This window comes from Zootoca vivipara, chromosome 1 (genome assembly GCF_965207765.1).
Source record: "Zootoca vivipara chromosome 1, rZooViv2.hap1.1, whole genome shotgun sequence".
Lineage (NCBI taxonomy): Eukaryota > Metazoa > Chordata > Lepidosauria > Squamata > Lacertidae > Zootoca > Zootoca vivipara.
The window spans coordinates 4,757,507-4,775,076 of NC_142582.1; the positions used below are offsets into that span (position 1 = coordinate 4,757,507).

The window sequence follows — 17,570 nt, forward strand, 5'->3', positions numbered from 1 at the left end:
CCGACTGGAAGGGATCCAAATGGTCTGCTTCTTCCAGGCATGCCTGGAGTTGTTCAGCAACCACTCACTCAATCACCTTGCCCAAGAATGGAAGATTTAAGACTGGGCAATAGTTGGCCATATTGGCCACATCTAAAGATGGTTTTTTAAGAAGCGGTTTAATAACTGCCTCTTTCAGTGGGTCTGGGAAGGCTCCCTCACAGACAGAAGCATTCACCATGTATGTAAGACTATTTTTTTGTGGCTAACAATAAAATAAATTGTATTTCCCTTTCACTTATCAATATTACAATTTGTACTTAAAAATAAAATAGGTTGCAACTTTTGTCTTAATGTCTCTTACCTCTTCATATTGGTAGTCATCTTCAGAGCTTTCTGCTACTGAAATCTCTAAATGTTAAGTTAAGTATAAAACAGTAAACAGTATTTACTGAGCAACACATACTCTGCAATTCTTGGGAGAAGCAAATTCTATTCAGAGCTGTCAGTTTGCTGCTTGACTGCCTACTCACACAACAGTGAAAGGCACTATACATCTGGCAACAAAATTTAGCTCTCAAACATTTATGAACACCATTTAGTGAATATTTGCTTTGCTTTGCTTCAGGAATTCAGGTTGCTATTTTCTCCAGGGATGCTGGAACAGATTCTAATCTCAGCTTGACTGTGTTACAAACTCCCAAGAGTTATCACATCTTCCAATAAATATCTGTATTTATTCATAAAGCACCTGTCCATTCAATTATCATTTCTAACTTCATTGCTGGGGGGGGGGGGTGTTTGCCATTTTTGAGCATGCCCCAAAAATGCTTCTGTTATGAAATATAAACACTGTTCACTAGGATTAGGAATGTATTTTTTTTTAATACTTCTACAGGAAATGCTGATTCAATGATGCAGTGATGTGAAGCACTGTGTCAAGAGGGTGAAGGTGAAAAGACTTCACAAAGGCACTATTTTCCACCTTGGTGTTTCTGGTGTGAAAGCTTCTTAATGATCTGCACAGGGGACAATTGCCACAGAAGTCTGCTATCTGTTGCCCCAGCACCAAACAAGTCGTCCTCATTTGGTGTTTTAAAAGCATACTTGTGCCCCTTTTTAATGGGTGGTGAAAGAAGGCCTTTAAAAAGTGTTCACAATGCTTGGCAGAAGGCGGGTAAGCAGCACTTTGTATCACGCTATTCCTTTCTATCAGCAGACTCCCACTTACAAGCTCCTCTCTCAGGTTTACTGCAACCCACAAGATGCAAAGGGGGGCTAATATCTCTGGCCAAAAATGTAGGGTCCCTATATCTACCCTGGCAACCATGGGCATAACCAGAAATGTGGCGGGGGGGGCGGGGGGGGTACATCCACCTGTCATCATCCTGTGTCTGGCTCTGTCTACCACAGCGTTTCTCAACCGCTGTTCCCCAGCACACTACTGTGCCGCGAGACGCTGGCTGGTGTGCCGTGACGTGAGAAGGGCGATTTTGCAGCATCGTGGTCCCCTTTCGCTCTAGCTGCAGGAAGCCGGCCAGAGCCTCCCTTTTTTTTTTTTTTTTTTGCAAATAAATTTTGGGAGGGAGACTGAGGGAAAGCCACCCGCTTCTCTCTCACGCCGCTTTACGGCTGCTGAAAACCCCCCGAGAGAGAGCAGCGCCACCGTACAGCGCCCAGGCTCCCTCCTCTCCCAAGGTAAAGGGATCCGCCGCCGAGAGTGGGAGGGGGGAGAGGGGGTGGGGGGAAGGAGGAGCGCAGGTGAGAACTGGTGGGCAGAAAAGTTGGCCAAGTCGCGGCAAGGTGAGGCAGGCGCGCGGGGGCGCGTGCGCAGGTAGCGGCTCGCGAACTGCGAGGCGCCAACCCGGCAGCGGAGAGCTAGAGCGTATGAGGAGGGAGCGCACGCAGGCGCCGGCGCCGCTCTTCCAGCCCAGCTGCCATTCTCCCAACACTAAGTGCTCCCCTCTCCCCTCCTTCCTTTTATCCCACACCCCCATCTTTGCCTCGCTTTCTCCCGCCCTGCCCGTGGCCGCAATGAGCTTGACCCGCCGGAAAGCAATATTTGGCAAGTGTTTCTTACAGTCATAATTATAATATAGTGCGGCAAAGAGTTAATCGTGACCGACTCTGGGGTTGTGCGCTAGTTGGTCTCTAAAGTGCTACTGGATGGAATTTTGTTGTTGTTGTTGTTTCAACCTTAGCCAGGTCTTTGCTCTCTGTAAGGTACTGAATGATCACTCTACAGTACAAGTGGTGCATGGCTGAGCAAGAGAGATCAGAGCCCTTTTGTGGTAGGGTAAAAGATTTCTTCCTCTTTTACTAGGACTGCTCTTTGCTGAGTTTCTTCTCCTTCCACATGGTGTTCCATAGTTCAGCTTCAGTCAAAGTCTTGCAACTGATAAAAACTGCTTAGCTTTTACAGTATCTTGAAGGGTCATCTCCAACATGATACGGGGGTGTAGGGCCAAAAGTGAAAAAGCAAGTGAGAAATGATGCTCCAACAAAGACACTAAAGAGTCCAGGTAATGCGTTACAAATAGCCTGTGGGAAACTTCCAGTCGACAGGCCCTGCAGGTGCGCACGCTCAGGAGAAAATCCTGGAAACTATGAGAAACTTCCAGAACCGAGCTACCTGCAACATGATTGGTCAGTTTTCAGAAGCCACACCTATCACTCAGTCAGGTTGCCAGTTGTGTTGGTAGAATGCATCACAACATCATCCAAGTGACCTCAGTGAGCATTTCAATTTCAAATATTCTGATTATTTCTACATTTAGTTAAGTATTTTTATTTACTTTATGGGGGAGCAGCTGAACCCCCACCCCTGGTTACATCCATGATGGCAACCAAATAATGTATTCCAAAATATCAATAGTTCATTCACGTGCTCATCTTCCAATGTGATATATGCCATCATCTGCCAACAATGCCCTTCTGCACACAACACAGAACAGGCCTGTCCCTACACAAAATAATAAACAGGCATAAATCTGACATCACAGGTGGCAATATGGAAAAATGTTCCTTTGTTCCTTAAACAAAGGAACTTCAAGGGGAGATTTGCAAAGGAACCACAATTCATAGAATCATAGAGTTGTAAGGGACCCAAGGGTCATCTAGTCCAACCCCCTGCAATGCAATTCATCAACTGGTTCCATCCTCTCGTTTGTGAAATTAATTGAGACAAAAGATTTCGTTCATGTGCTAATTGGCTTACCAATGCCTGGACATCTGTATAAACAATAACTGGTTGTTGTTGTTGTTTTGTAGACAGCCACTATTAACTGTTACTCTCTGTACTTTACTGCATTTAATTTCCTTCTGACCTCACTGATTATACCACCACCTGCCCCACTGCACATGCTTGGATAGATATGCATACAGCTCCGGATAACATTATGCAACTGATGAAGTGGACTGTAGTCCACAAAAGCTAAAGGAGAGGCACAACTTTTACTGGGACCAGGAAGGATATGCAATATGGTACAAATACTGTTATCTAAAATAAGTTATAGTACCATTCACTTCACTTCCTCTTTTGAAATGTCCATTAAATGTTATTAGAAGATGCTGCAATGCTGACAAATGCGTATCAACACCAAATTCACCCAATATTTCAAATAAGAGCAGCTGAAGAATAAGCTTGATGATTTAGGGCACTTCAAACCAGAAAGCATTCTGTTCATTTTTATAAGGGCATTGTAGACTCACTGTGGAGACTACACATTTAAGGCGAGAAAAAGACACTTTGTAGGGATGCTATATAGCACGGAGTGGGAACCTCAGGGTCTGGGGCAAAATGTGACCCTCCAGGAATATCTGGCCCTCCAGACTCTCCTCAAGTCACACACCCTCCTGAGCTAGACCCCTCACTAGCCCTGCTTTGCACTCTTATTGAGTGTTTTTGCCTGGCTGGAATGTGTCCTTAGAGTTGCCAGATCTCTTAAGTCTCAGATCCCAAGAGCCACAGGATGGAGGCGCAAGCCTGGGACTCAATGAAGCAGTGGCAGAGCAAGGTTGCACTTCAAAATTTCAAACCTCTCCTTCTAACGGATATCCAGTGTCACATTATTGATCTCTTTTCAATGTGTTTTTACATATATTTATGTACCTGCCTTGGTGTCTACTTGAATCACAAGCTCTTTCTGAGAGAGAGAGGAGAGAGAGGAGAGAGAGAGAGAGAGAGAGAGAGAGAGAGAGAGAGAGAGAGAGAGAGAGAGAGAGAGATTGTACTGGAGGAACAAGATGGAAAAGGTGATGATGATTTAAACTTTATTATTGGGTAAGCTGGGTCCTATAAAAATAAAAGCCCACCGTGCTTTTGCATCCTAGACTTCAAATGTAACTCCTTTCCCTGAAGATCCTGAATAACTAACCTGGAAGAAGGAAGTATGAGAAACCTAGTTTCTTGTTAGACCTGCCTAGATAGTTGTGATAAGCTCTGACTAGGTAAGCAAAAGCTTTTCACAATACCATGCAGATTTGCATTGGGAATTCTGTATGAACTACTCCAAAGCCATGAGGTTGCAGCCTGAGTATTGTGCATGCCTTTAATTTATCCTGATAAGGTGCCTGTTGTTCAAATAGCAGTTTAATATATTTCACAATTCAAGGCATATTTATTGAAATTAGATGGTATTATGTTTTAGCTCTACAGAGACACATTCTTCTAAAATAGCCGATATGTGCATTAGTCAGAAAAGAATAAAAGGGTATGCTGTCACTGCCTGCTTCCTATCCCTTTATCTTTACATTTAACTTCCCTTAAGAACTGTAATATGCCTGTTGTCTTTGTCCATGGAGTTTTCTTGGCAGGGATACTGGAGTGGCTTGCCAATTCCTTCTCCAGGTGGATCACGTTTGGTCAAAACATAACTTCTCCAAGTTATTTAATCCCCTTCGCCATGACAAGGCAGTGATCCATGAAGGGGCATTGAGGGCACAAGGAGAAGGGGATGACAGAGGACGAGATGGTTGGACAGTGTTCTCGAAGCTACCAACATGAGTCTGACCAAACTGCGGGAGGCGGTGCAAGAAAGGAGTGCCTGGCGTGCTATGGTCCATGGGGTCACGAAGAGTCGGACATGACTAAACGACTAAACAACAACAACAAGAACTGTAATGGGGCAGCTACAAACCCTGAAACTATGGGTGAAGCTCCCTGGGGAAGCTGGCAAAGATTGTGGTGATGTTTTTGCTTTAGTATCAAAATAATGGGAAAGATAAACTTACTGTCATTCGTCACATGGAAATGAGTTCTGCTCACAAGGCAAAGCCTGCAACATTCCAGTCCAGAGTACAAACCTTGGGCTTGCCATTCATAAGGTCAGCAATTTGAATCTGAGCAATGGGATGAGCTCCCATTGCTTTGTCTCAGCTCCTGTCAACCTAGCAGTTTGAAAGCATACCAACTAGAGTAGATAAATAGGTGCTGCTGTGGCGGGAAAGTAAGCAGCGTTTCCATGCGCTCTGGCTTCTGCCATTGTGTCCCGTTGTGCCAGAAGCGGTTTAGACATGCTGGCCACATGACACAGAAAAGCTGTCTGTGGACAAACACTAGCTCCCTCGGCCTGAAAGCAGAGATGAGCACTGCACCCCATAGTCAAATTTGATTGGACTTAAGTGTCCAGGGGGTCCTTTACCTTTACCTTACAAAGCTATGCACACCTACTTAGTAGTTACTTCTGAGGACTGATTTGCAACCAAGTGCCTATTTTTCTGGGATCAGCCCCCACCCACTAAACCCACAAAAACCTTTCTATCATGCAAAAGGCCCAGCTGCAAAATTTCAAGACCTTTGCCGCAACTCAGCTCCTCTGCGGAAAAGCAATCCTAAGAAGACTGAAGGAGGGTGCAATAAGATAAAAGGTGCTTTAAAAAATTACAACATCACATTATTATTTATTAAATTTGTTAGTTGCTTTATCTTGCCAAAGGCAACCCAAGGCAATTTACGAACAAACAAAACAAAACAAAACAAAAAACAAAACAAAACGGGTTTGCTCCCAGGGCCTTCAGAGAGCAGGATTTCAGAGAAATATATTTTCTTACATGACTTGTTGCTGTTACAACTACGCAGATCAATGACGGGGATCATTACATTTATGGGGAAATAGAAATATGAAATAGGAGGGCGGGGGCGGGGAGGTTCCCAAACAGAATAAAAGTACCAAAGGGACTTAAAGCACAAACTTTCCAACTACAAGGACTTGGTTTGAGTTAATCTATATTTGTTTGCTCACACCTACTTAAATAAAAGCATTAAGAACTTTTGCCACTGAACATAGACGCCTACATCCATATCAATTCCTATGTCCCTATTTCTAGATAGATAGATCGATCGATAGATAGATAGGGATGCGGGTGGCGCTGTGGTCTAAACCACAGAGCCTAGGGCTTGCCAATCAGAAGGTCGGCGGTTTGAATCCCCACAACAGGGTGAGCTCCCATTGCTCTGCCCCAGCTCCTGGCAACCTAGCAGTTCGAAAGAATGTCAAAGTGCAAGTAGATAAAGAGGTACAGATCCGGTACCTACATTACAGGGTGGACAGGTGACAACTTGTAGGGGGTAGATCAGGCACCCCCAAACTTCGGCCCTCCAGATGTTTTGGACTACAATTCCCATCATCCCTGACCAATGGTCCTGTTAGCTAGGGGTGATGGGAGTTGTAGTCCCAAAACATCTGGAGGGCCGAGTTTGGGGGTGCCTGGGGTAGATAGATGCTAGATAGATGGAACGCGAAAGATAACGAAAGACCGGCAGGAGGCAGGACATTTTTAAAGAATTACACGCAGCAAGCGCAGCTCGCCTAAGCGGAATCCTCCCTCGCTCGCTCTCCCGGCTGGCGGCCTCCCTCTTCCCCGCCCACGAGGAGGAGCCGCGGCGGCCCCTTTTCCCTCTGGGGCGCCGCCAGGGACCGGGGGGGTGGGTGGGAGGCGGCCCAAGGATACGCTGCAGGCAGAAGGTGCCCTCCGTGGTCGTCACCGTCGCGGCCTCCTCCATGGCCGCCGCCTCAGCCCGTCCTGGCTACAAGGCCGCGCGCGCGTCGCTCGGTTGCCAAGGCGACCCCGGAGCCCCGCCTCCTCCGGCCGCGCCCATAGAGCGACGCTGGGAAATAAATCTGCAGAGGGGTGTCCCTTCCAAAGCGCGGCTCGATCCTCGGCTGCTTAAAAAAAAAACCACGCGGAACGTACTGTACAGTACACACCGCGCCCGTGTGTTGGCCAGCTAACGTGGGAATTCACGCGTCACACACGTGTCCTTACGCTGCTGCGTGTATTCCAAGAAAGCCATACTTCTCTATATCCTTTATCTAGCTAGCTCAGAAGATTTATACACCGCTCGACTGTAAAAAACAGAATAATAATAATAATAATAATAATAATAATAAACCCACCCTCAAAGCACTTAACGAAACAAAGGTAATAAAACCCTGTCTTGAAAACGTGCAAAAGTCAGAATACGACAATGGGTCGCAATTCCCCTCGGCTTTCTAAAGCCGTGCTCAATGGGGCAAATGAAACGGAAAGGTTTGACACGATTACAAACGTAGCAAAAGTAGTCAATAAGCAATTAATGAAGCGCATCAAAGAGCATGATCCAATTCGCAGGACTTCCGCATGAATCGGGTGATCCAGTGCCGGATTTACATATAAGCTAAACAAGCTTTAGCTTAGGGCCCCACTCTCTTGGGGGGGCCCCAAAAAAAATTAAAGGGGAAAAACTGCATGTACATTTCCAAAATATATTTTGTTATGTGCAAATGGCTTTAGATACCTATTAGGTCCCTAAATTGCCATATAGCATATATTCAACCCAAAAAACAGTGACCATTTGTTGTTGACAAAGGACAGCTGGACATATAAAGGGCCCCATTACCTTCAGTAGCTGAGGGCCACATCAAACCTAAATCCGGTCCCGATCGGGTCTATATAAGATCTAAAAATAAAGGTACAAAAGAAATGAATATCAATGGCAGCAACAACAACAAAACTTAGCAACATGCCCTAAACAATAGCCCAGCCCAAAAGTCCTGACATTGCTGTGTTTCAGAGGAACTATGACCAAGTTTAGAAGGCAACGCTAAGTTCAAATTTAATATCTTCCATTTCTCATCCCACTATTTAAAATAGCAGTATGGTTAAAAAAAAAATCTCAAAGCTGCACTTGACATTTAAGCCCACAGTTATCAATATGCCATGCTGCAGCTTTCGTTAGCAATGCCAGCCCCCGCATGGTTCCACCCACCCACATGAATTATAATCAATTGGATGTTACAAGCAAATTGCTTCTTAGATTTCAACTGGACTCCTAGCAGCTACAGATTCTTTATCTATATTCAATTTCTATACTGAAGTAATAGCAATAGATTGGTACCAGGTGCCTCTTGTATTTGTTCAGCTACCTTCTTTTAATATGCCTTATATATTCAATCCAATGCACAAATTATTCCAGCTGGAATACTAAGATTTAAACTGATTCCTAGCCTGATTCTAACACCTGGTGCAGTGCCACTCTGATGCTGATGTGATATATCTGGGATTGAGTGTCAAATTCCTTTTTAAAGCATAACTAGTTAGAAAGGAGTCAGGTAAATTTCTAGATGTCTTGCAATCCAGGCACCCCCATCCCCACCCCACTGCTTCTTTCCTCTTGCTTCTTGGTGAAAATTTACAAAGTTACCATGAAACGGCAACATTTTATTGGACATTGTCAACAAAATGCAAGCCTTATTACACACTTCTTTCCAATACACATAGATCTGAGAGAGCAGAAAGCAACAATCTAAACTAGTTGAAGGAAGAGCAATTGTTTATTTCTGGCTTGGGGACTGTTTAATAAGAAGTGTAGCTAAAACATTAGATGTAACATTGAATCATCCTTAGGCAGTTCTTTAACCCTCCAGTTTCACAGCATAGCATCAGCAAGGGACCAATAATCTTCAGGCAGTTTCAACTTTTGTCATCTACACCAGCAAAGGGGCGGGGTAAACTAGCGAATAACAGAACTATTAAGGGCAATAAACAATCAATTCACACATTGATGTCCATTTGTTCAAGGGACAAGGGGTCATTTATATTTCCCTGCAAATGTCATGAGTAAAGGTTTCTGCAATCCATGTAGCTGTCTGCCTTTATTATCAGAAATAATCTGTGCAGGGAATACAGGTCCATTAATGATGAAATGAAATTGGTGTTTGTGCATTTAGTAAATTTTTCCACCTGTGAAACAATCCCCTTTCCAGCCACTTAGGCAACGCTTTGTGAAAAGATACATGCCAATCTGTAAGGCAGCAAGTGTTGGCAGAAGAGGGGATGCAATTCTGCTGCCAAGGAAACCAGCGCAGCAAGACAGTGCCCCAACTGCAGGCAACAGGATGTGTTTCTTTCTAGCCAGTGTTGAAGATGGAAATGATGCAAGGAATGTACTTGCTCCATGTCTGTAACTTTAAAGGGCTTCTTCACAACATTTCTCAAGGTAGTCAGGGATTATATGGTGGAGGCAATGCTATCAAGGCATCTTGTCGTGCATCACATTTGGCTACATGATCATATCACTGAGTGAGCCCTAATTAGTTGAAATAATGAAGTGAAGAAGTCTTTTCAGTAAAAGCAATTGTGGCCAAGCAGCATTTTATATTTATGCCTTTATCCATGAGAAATAGATTCAAATGATTCATAACAGTCACATACTTGGCATATATATATCTCCCCCCCCCCCCGGTCTCTTTCCTCTCCCTCCTCAACTACTAGGGCTTGCCCAGGACAAACATCATAAACACACTTATGGTTAGCAGAATACAACACAACAGCAGACAAAGAATAATGGCAGTGAGCAATCTTGAAAAAAGATGTGAAAGGCAGGAAGTGGAGGGCTTTTTAAATGAACAATTTGGCACTCCTGAAACAGCATCTTTCATAGTGAAAACTGAATCTTGTGAAAATCTGGCATACAAATCACTCCTTTCTGTAGCATATAGCTTATTTATTTTGCTGTACACACACAGGTGTGATGCCAGTGTGTGATATCATTGCATACATATTCATGACAAGGAAAGACAGCTATGCTTTATGCATGTATGTGGAAAGATTAATGAGTGAAACAGGTTCTGTTTTTCATTGAACTGAAAGTAAGATACAGTCACAATAGGGCAGGGGACACACCGTGATATTTACGACACGTGATCCCTGGGACTGAGAGCAAAGTCCTCATAAGTGGACCATTAAAATTATGTGAACTGAAAAAGAGCTACCTTTCAAAATTCACACTCCTCCAGATTTTGAGATACAGTTCTCCTACCAAAAAGTGTGCACAAAAGTGTGAATATTTAGTGAAAATAAACAAAATGCATAATGTTACAGGAAGATTGCTTGCAAAATTGTGTGTACATATGCACACTAAAATGTTGATGAATTTTCACAAGGACTTCTTTTTTAAAACAACAACAACAACCACCCCACAATTGAGGACATGTGTCCCTGCTCCCACTCAGACTATGGTGACATAACCGCTTCCTTGAGAGGAAGGAAAATATCTTTATTGATTAGAAGTGCAGGTTCTGCAACAGGTAGTGAGTCACAGCAGCCTCAATGCTCAGTTTAGGTGACAAAAAGTTGGAACTATCTCAGCTAGAAGCAACAATCCAAGTTTAAGGCATCCAAGATCTAGGCAAGGAGGTCAGAACTGCACAGAAGCAATGGAGTTGTCCCAATAGGCTAGCCCGCCCACCCACCATGTGAGCTCATTGGCAAGACTCCTGTGCCTTGTGAAAATGTCAAGTTCCAGATGTGCACTGTGTTAGGGAGGGATGGCGTTGACCCTCCCCTTCTTAATCCAGTTCTTCTTCCTGCAGTTGGTGGACACCCCATTGAAGCTTCCCTGGGGAGGGAGGGAGGTGGAAGTCCTGCTCCCCTTCCGGAGCAGCCATATCCTGAGAAAGAGAAGAACCTGCCTCCTCCAGACACTCTTCCATGGTCTCAGCCCCCCACCATTTCATCCTCCTGCCCCCCCCTGCTCGTCTCTGCCTGCCACTCCATACGTGAGCCTGGTGGCACCATGAGACCCATGACAAGGGGGGAACTGAATTTAAGAGAGGGAAAATGAGAAACACAGAACCCAAAACTGTCAGATTCATTCATCCCTACTTAAAATTACTGCAAAGTGCCGCAAGAAGCAGGTTATTGACAGGGCTTTTTTTCAGCCAGAAATTTCTGGAACTCAGTTCTGGCACCTCTCAGGTGGGCACCATTGTCATTATAAGAGAACAAGGGAGGCATTCATGGTGAGTTACGGCATCTCTTTTTCTGGAAAAAGATCACTTTTATTGTAGTTATGTACTGTAGTCATCACCTTTCCTTATTTGCACTGATCGGAAGCTCTTGTTGTCTTAGGTTATGTTAATAGCTTGATTAATGAGTATACCCTCACCAACTCTGGGGCAGCCTTTGATTCCCATTTCAACCATCAGGTAAGATTGATTTCATGCCCCACCTTGTTCCAGATGTACTTCTTCACTCATGCCTTCTTTCCTGGCTGGAGGGCAATGCCATTTTGTGGTTCAGGTGCCACAATGTCTTGGGCCGGCCCTGATGTGCTGGATGTGCTGTGGACAAAGTGAATATCTTAAGCATTCTGATAAAAGGCTGTGGGTCAGTTATTAATCAGCTTTCACAGCTCAGCTATAAATTAGTCAAGCATTCCAGGCTTTCCTATTTATTTAGTGCTTGGCTCATGAAGTCAATTTTCAGGACCACATTCACATAAAGCCTTGTTTAGTGGATGACAGTTTGTCTATATTACCCTTTTTGCATCTGCCCCATGTTCCTTGCACTAAAATAAATTATTTCCACAAATGGTTTGAGCAGTGCTTTTTTCGGGGGGGGGCACATACCCCTAAACATTTTGTGAATGTAAGTTTGGCCTCAATGAGGGGCAATATTTCAATATGAGTAGGAAAATGAGAGTACCCCTAAACTTTTTTTTTTTAAGAAAAAAGCACTGGGTTTGAGAAGACTGTAAAAGGCTGGGTGGGGGACTTTGGGAGGTATTTTGCTAGGTTTTACTCAGTGTTAGTAAAGGTAAAGGGACCCCTGACCATTAGGTCCAGGTGTGACTGATTGGGGTTGCGGTGCTCATCTCGCGTTATTGGCCGAGGGAGCCGGCGTACAGTTTCCAGGTCATGTGGCCAGCATGCCAAAGCCGCTTCTGGTGAACCAGAGCAGCGCACGGAAATGCCGTTTACCCTCCCGCTTGGAGCGGTACCCATTTATCTACTTGCACTTGATGTGCTTTCGAACTGCTAGGTTGGCAGGAGCAGGGATCAAGCGACGGGAGCTCACCCCGTCGCGGGGATTCGAAGCGCCGACCTTCTGATTGGCAAGCCCTAGGCTCTGTGGTTTAACCCACAGCACCACCCGCGTCCCTTATTATTCAGTGTTCGACCTGCTCAATTTAATGAACATGATTAAGTTATGTCCATTAATTTAAATGTGTCTACGCTGAGTAAAAGTTCGTTGAATACTAGCCTTTAATACTGAAACAGTAAGCAATATTTATATACCTTGTCAATGTGATGATTTTTTAAATGCAGTTCATCTTGGCTACAAATCCATTGACAGTGAGGAATACTGGCTAAACTGTTGTTAACAGTACACTGTGAACTTTGGACTGTTTAAAAAATGTCCATGTTATTCAATATTATGGTGACTTTCTACATCAAAACAGATTCACAGGATATCATATATACAAGCGGCTTTTAACTTTTCTTTCTCCCATTGGAATGACAATGGTGACCCCTACTGTTTAAGGTAAGGAACTGTTCAACTAGGTGCAAATCCACAAAGATTCAAATCTTTCCCAGTGGTATGCTGTCTTCCAGCACATTGGCCACATACCCCAATATATGTTCTGATGAAAACCCAGATCTGGGCTCACTGTCCTTTTTTCCAGACACCCATGCTTAGGCCCTTATAACTGAAGGCTTAATGTATTGGAGGTAAAGTCCTAAAACTCAGGAACGGAGAACATACTTTTAAATAGGGATGATCACACCAGCAATAGGGCAACTTCTAATCTAACCATTCATTCTGGCCAAGCTGGGTTATTGTTTAGTACTTGAGACAAGACCCACATCAGACATTGGCAGACATATACAGAGTGCCTCTGGGCAAATGAAAATGGTGGGTGGCTAGGGGTCTCACCAGCTGTGTACTGGGCATATGCACTCAGCTCAGGACCGGCACAGCCGTTAGGTAGTGCCTAATGCCATCTGCTGCCTCTGCCATCTCCAGAGAAGTGGTCCTGGCATTTGCTCTCTTTTTGGGTGAGATCGTGCCTATTTCCAGCAAGATTTCACCAATAATGTGATATCTTGCGTGATTTCAACAAAATCTGGGTGAAAATTGGCACAATCTCATTTGAGACTAGCCGGGGCTGGTGCCACTTGTCTGAGTGTGGCAGGTGTTGCAGGGCAGATGATAGCAGTGACAGGGCACCTTTTGTTTTGCCTCAAGTGGCAACACAGGCTGTGTGGTCTCTGGTTCAGCTGTCCTGTAAGCAAAGTAATAATAATAATAATAATAATAATAATTTTTATTTATACCCCGCCCTTCCCAGTCAAGACCGGGCTCAGGGCGGCTAACAACAAATAATATCAACACAAATATAAAAGAAACATTTCAGTTAAAACAACAGAATAATACAATGTTAAAATTCAATTTTAAAATTAAAAATCTACGAATAAGATAAAACCATTATAAATAAAACCTTAGGGGAGGGTAACCGTGGGGTCAGACTGCGTCAGTCCGAAGGCCAAATGAAACAGCTCTGTCTTGCAGGCCCTACGAAAAGATGACAAATCCCGCAGGGCCCTAGTCTCCTGGGACAGAGCGTTCCACCAGGTCGGGGCCAGTACTGAGAAGGCCCTGGTCCTGGTCGAGGCCAGCCTAGCCACCTTGTGACTCGGGATCTCCAATATGTTATTATTTGTGGACCGTAATGTCCTCTGTGGGTCATACCGGGAGAAGTTTGTTTGTTTTTTAAGGGAAGAGTCAGGAAATCTGCTGTCTAGCACAGAGTACTGGGTCTCTGGTGCCCTGCCTAGACCACTCCCTAACAATGCCCATGTAGTCAATATTTAGTGACATTCTGACATTTTTTTCTTAGGGAGGCAATAGTCACTCTCGAGGATCATGCTGAGTCCCAGGGGCTTTCCACACTGGCCTCTATAGTGGTATAATCACTGGTGGTTTTGGATTATTGGCATGCTTCCACAGTTGTTATTAACCTGCTGTTATTCCAGAATATTCCCTCTTTTTCCTCTACGGCAAAAATTCTGACATTTTCTTTTAATCTTCAGTATTTGTTCATGTGTTAGAGCATTCTCCTGATTTCTCTTTGAAGGCAGTGGGGCTGGGGGGGGGGCATGATTCAGGAGACATCTGACCAGTGCAAGCTTTTAGTTTGGGGTGTTCTGAAGCAAAGAAGGCAGACCACGACAATGCCACCTCTTCTAATCCTACGAGGTTAGAATTTCAGAATACGAGGCATTATGTACCATAAGCAAAAGCACAAAAGCAACAACATGAAAGAGCTATCCTCATGCACATGCTCATAGCTCTTTCTTTTACTGCCTGGAGGAGTATGGAGATATATAAGGGCCGATATGACAGCCATGGAACTTTTCTCAATTCAGGCACAAGCCACCATTAGTGTGGAAGGGGAAAACCACATTCATTTTCTAATAACAGCAGCATGTGACCCCAAGTGTGGATGGTCAGCTCCAAATTCACTCTTTCAAAATCAGAGCAAACAGCAACTATACCACGCTAAAAGGTACAGTAAGTGTGGAAAGCCCTTAGTTCATTAAACTCTTTAGCCACTAGGTGGCAAAAACAAATCAACCAGCCATACAATGTTATGCATGTACAAAGTTACAGGTTCAATTCCTGTTATCTCTGGCTAAACAGATGAGGATGGGAAATACCATCTAAATAATAATTTGTCTTCAGACATCCCTTTCCACTACAAAGCAAAAGATCAGTTTTTTAAAAAAACAAAAACCCGCACCTCTCCCAAAGTTCTTAAAATGAGTATCAATATTCAAATTTTCTTGCTGCTTACTTTGCTGTTGTTTTATCCACCCATCATGAGCAGGTCCCATGATTTAAAATTGAGAGTAAAAAACCAAACAAAAACAGATTAAAAATAGATTCTAGCCACAGGCCCTGAAAACACACATCTCAGGTATCAAAAGCCAGGGTGTTGTTGTTGTTTAGTTGTGACCAACTCTTCGTGACCGCATGGACCAGAGCACGCCAGGCACTCCTGTCTTCTGCTGCCTCCTGTAGTTTGGTCAGACTCATGTTGGTGGCTTCGAGAACACTGTCCAACCATCTCATCCTCTGTCGTCCCCTTCTCCTTGTGCCCTCAATCTTTCCCAACATCAGGGTCTTTTCCAGGGAGTCTTCTCTTCTCATGAGGTGGCCAAAATACTGGAGCCTCAGCTTCAGGATTTGTCCTTCCAGTGAGCACTCAGGGCTGAATTCCTTTAGAATGGATAGGTTTGATCTTCTTGCAGTCCATGGGACTCTCAAGGGTCTCCTCCAGCATCATAATTCAAAAGCATCAATTCTTCGGCAATCAGCCTTCTTTATGGTCCAGCTCTCACTTACATACATCACTACTGGAAAAACCATAGCTTTAACTATAAGGACCTTTGTCGGCAAGGTGATGTCTCTGCTTTTTAAGATGCTCTCTAGGTTTGTCGGTGCTTTTCTCCCAAGAAGCAGGCATCTTTTAATTTCATGACTGCTGTCACCATCTGCAGTGATCATGGAACCCAAGAAAGTAAAATTTCTCACTGCCTCCATTTCTTCCCCTTCTGTTTTCCAGGAGGTGATGGGACCAGTGCCTATGATCTTAGGTTTTTTTGTTGAGCTTCAGACCATATTTTGCACTCTCCTCTGTCACCCTCATTAAAAAGTTCTTTAATTCCTCCTCACTTTCTGCCATCAAGGTTGTGTCATCTGCATATCTGAGGTTGTTGATATTTCTTCCGGCAATCTTAATTCCGGCTTGGGATTCGTCCAGTCCAGCCTTTCGCATGATGAATTCTGCATATAAGTTAAATAAGCAGGGAGACAATATACACAGCCTTTGTCCTTTCCCAATTTTGAACCAATCAGTTATTCCATATCCAGTTCTAACTGTAGCTTCTTGTCCCACATAGAGATTTCTCAGGAGACAGATGAGGTGATCAGGCACTCCCATTTCTTTAACAACTTGCCATAATTTGCTGTGGTCGATGCAATCATAGTCAAAGAAGCAGATGTTTTTCTGGAACTCTCTAGCTTTCTCCATAATCCAGCGCATGTTTGCTATTTGGTCCCTGGTTCCTCTGCCCCTTAGAAATCCAGCTTGCACTTCTGGGAGTTCTCGGTCCACATACTGCCTAAGCTTGCCTTGTAGAATTTTAAGCATAACCTTGCTAGCGTGTGAAATGAGCGCAATTGTGTGGTAGTTGGAGCATTCTTTGGCATTGCCCTTCTTTGGGATTGGGATGTAGACTGATCTTCTCCAATCCTCTGGCCACTGCTGAGTTTTCCAAACTTGCTGGCATATTGAGTGTAGCACCTTAACAACATCATCTTTTAAGATTTTAAATAGTTCAGCTGGAATACCATCACTTCCACTGGCCTTGTTATTAGCAGTGCTTTCTAAGGCCCATTTGACTTCACTCTCCAGGATGTCTGGCTCAAGGTCAGCAACCACACTACCTGGGTATAGAATCATAAAATCGTAGAGTTGGAAGGGATCCCGAGGCTCATCTAGTCCAACCTCTGCAATGCAGGAATCCTGCCCACTGCCTTCGCTGGGTGAGCTTGAACAACCAATCCTCTTTTTAGCAGCCAGGTGCACTGACTCATTGCACCACAGAGAGGTGTGGCTTCAGCATTTGGGGAAAGCTGTATAGTGAAGAAGCCAGGCGATCCTTTGTAGGGAAGGAATCCTATAACTTGGGGGCTGCCACAGAAAATGCCCTCTCTCAGGCCACCCAAGAGGACCCTTCTACTGCTTGTAATATTTAGGAGGTTTTGTAGGGAGAAATTCAATTCTGTTTGCATTTAAAGGCAAATCTAGCAGTTTTGGAGTTTTCCCAAAAAAATACATGAGCTGAAACATAGCTATAGGGCATTAGAATCTACATTTTTCTGAATTTTGCAATGCCGCTTCCAAGCCAAGTACTGTAAGGTGTACCAAAATTTGTGTGCTAGGGTAAGGTTTGCATTAAAAATGCATATATTGGCGGAAAATAAACTGATGCCAAACTGAATTAAAATCAGAAACAAGAAACTTAGTAAGCCAAAACTGACAGATTCACTCATCTCTACCTTCTGCTAAGTGCTTGCCCTCCAAACTATGACTAGAACACAAGGTCTGAATGAAGTGGCTTTCTCATTCTGGTTTGGAGGGCAAGGGCTGCTGCTATTGAATCTGATAACATCTAAACAGAAAATGGAGTGGGAAGCTGAGTTAGAAAACCATATAATCTTAGAATGGTGGAGTTGGGAGGGACCCCAAGGGTCATTTA

At 44.0% G+C, this 17,570-nt stretch overlaps 1 protein-coding gene across 3 annotated transcripts in view; it reads right to left on the minus strand.

The window, feature by feature from the left end:
* Positions 1-7,027, minus strand: part of SPAG16 (sperm associated antigen 16) — a 403,304-nt gene extending 396,277 nt beyond the window's left edge. For all 3 annotated transcript variants that reach the window (XM_088667222.1, XM_035138897.3, XM_088667194.1), the window contains exons 1-2: positions 6,931-7,027; positions 344-390 (exon numbers count right to left, since the gene is read on the minus strand). In XM_088667222.1, coding sequence (XP_088523348.1) covers positions 344-363 — 20 coding nt within the window. In that variant the 5' untranslated portion in view covers positions 364-390; positions 6,931-7,027. The remainder of the gene's footprint in view (positions 1-343; positions 391-6,930) is intronic.
* Positions 7,028-17,570: the final 10,543 nt, after the last annotated feature.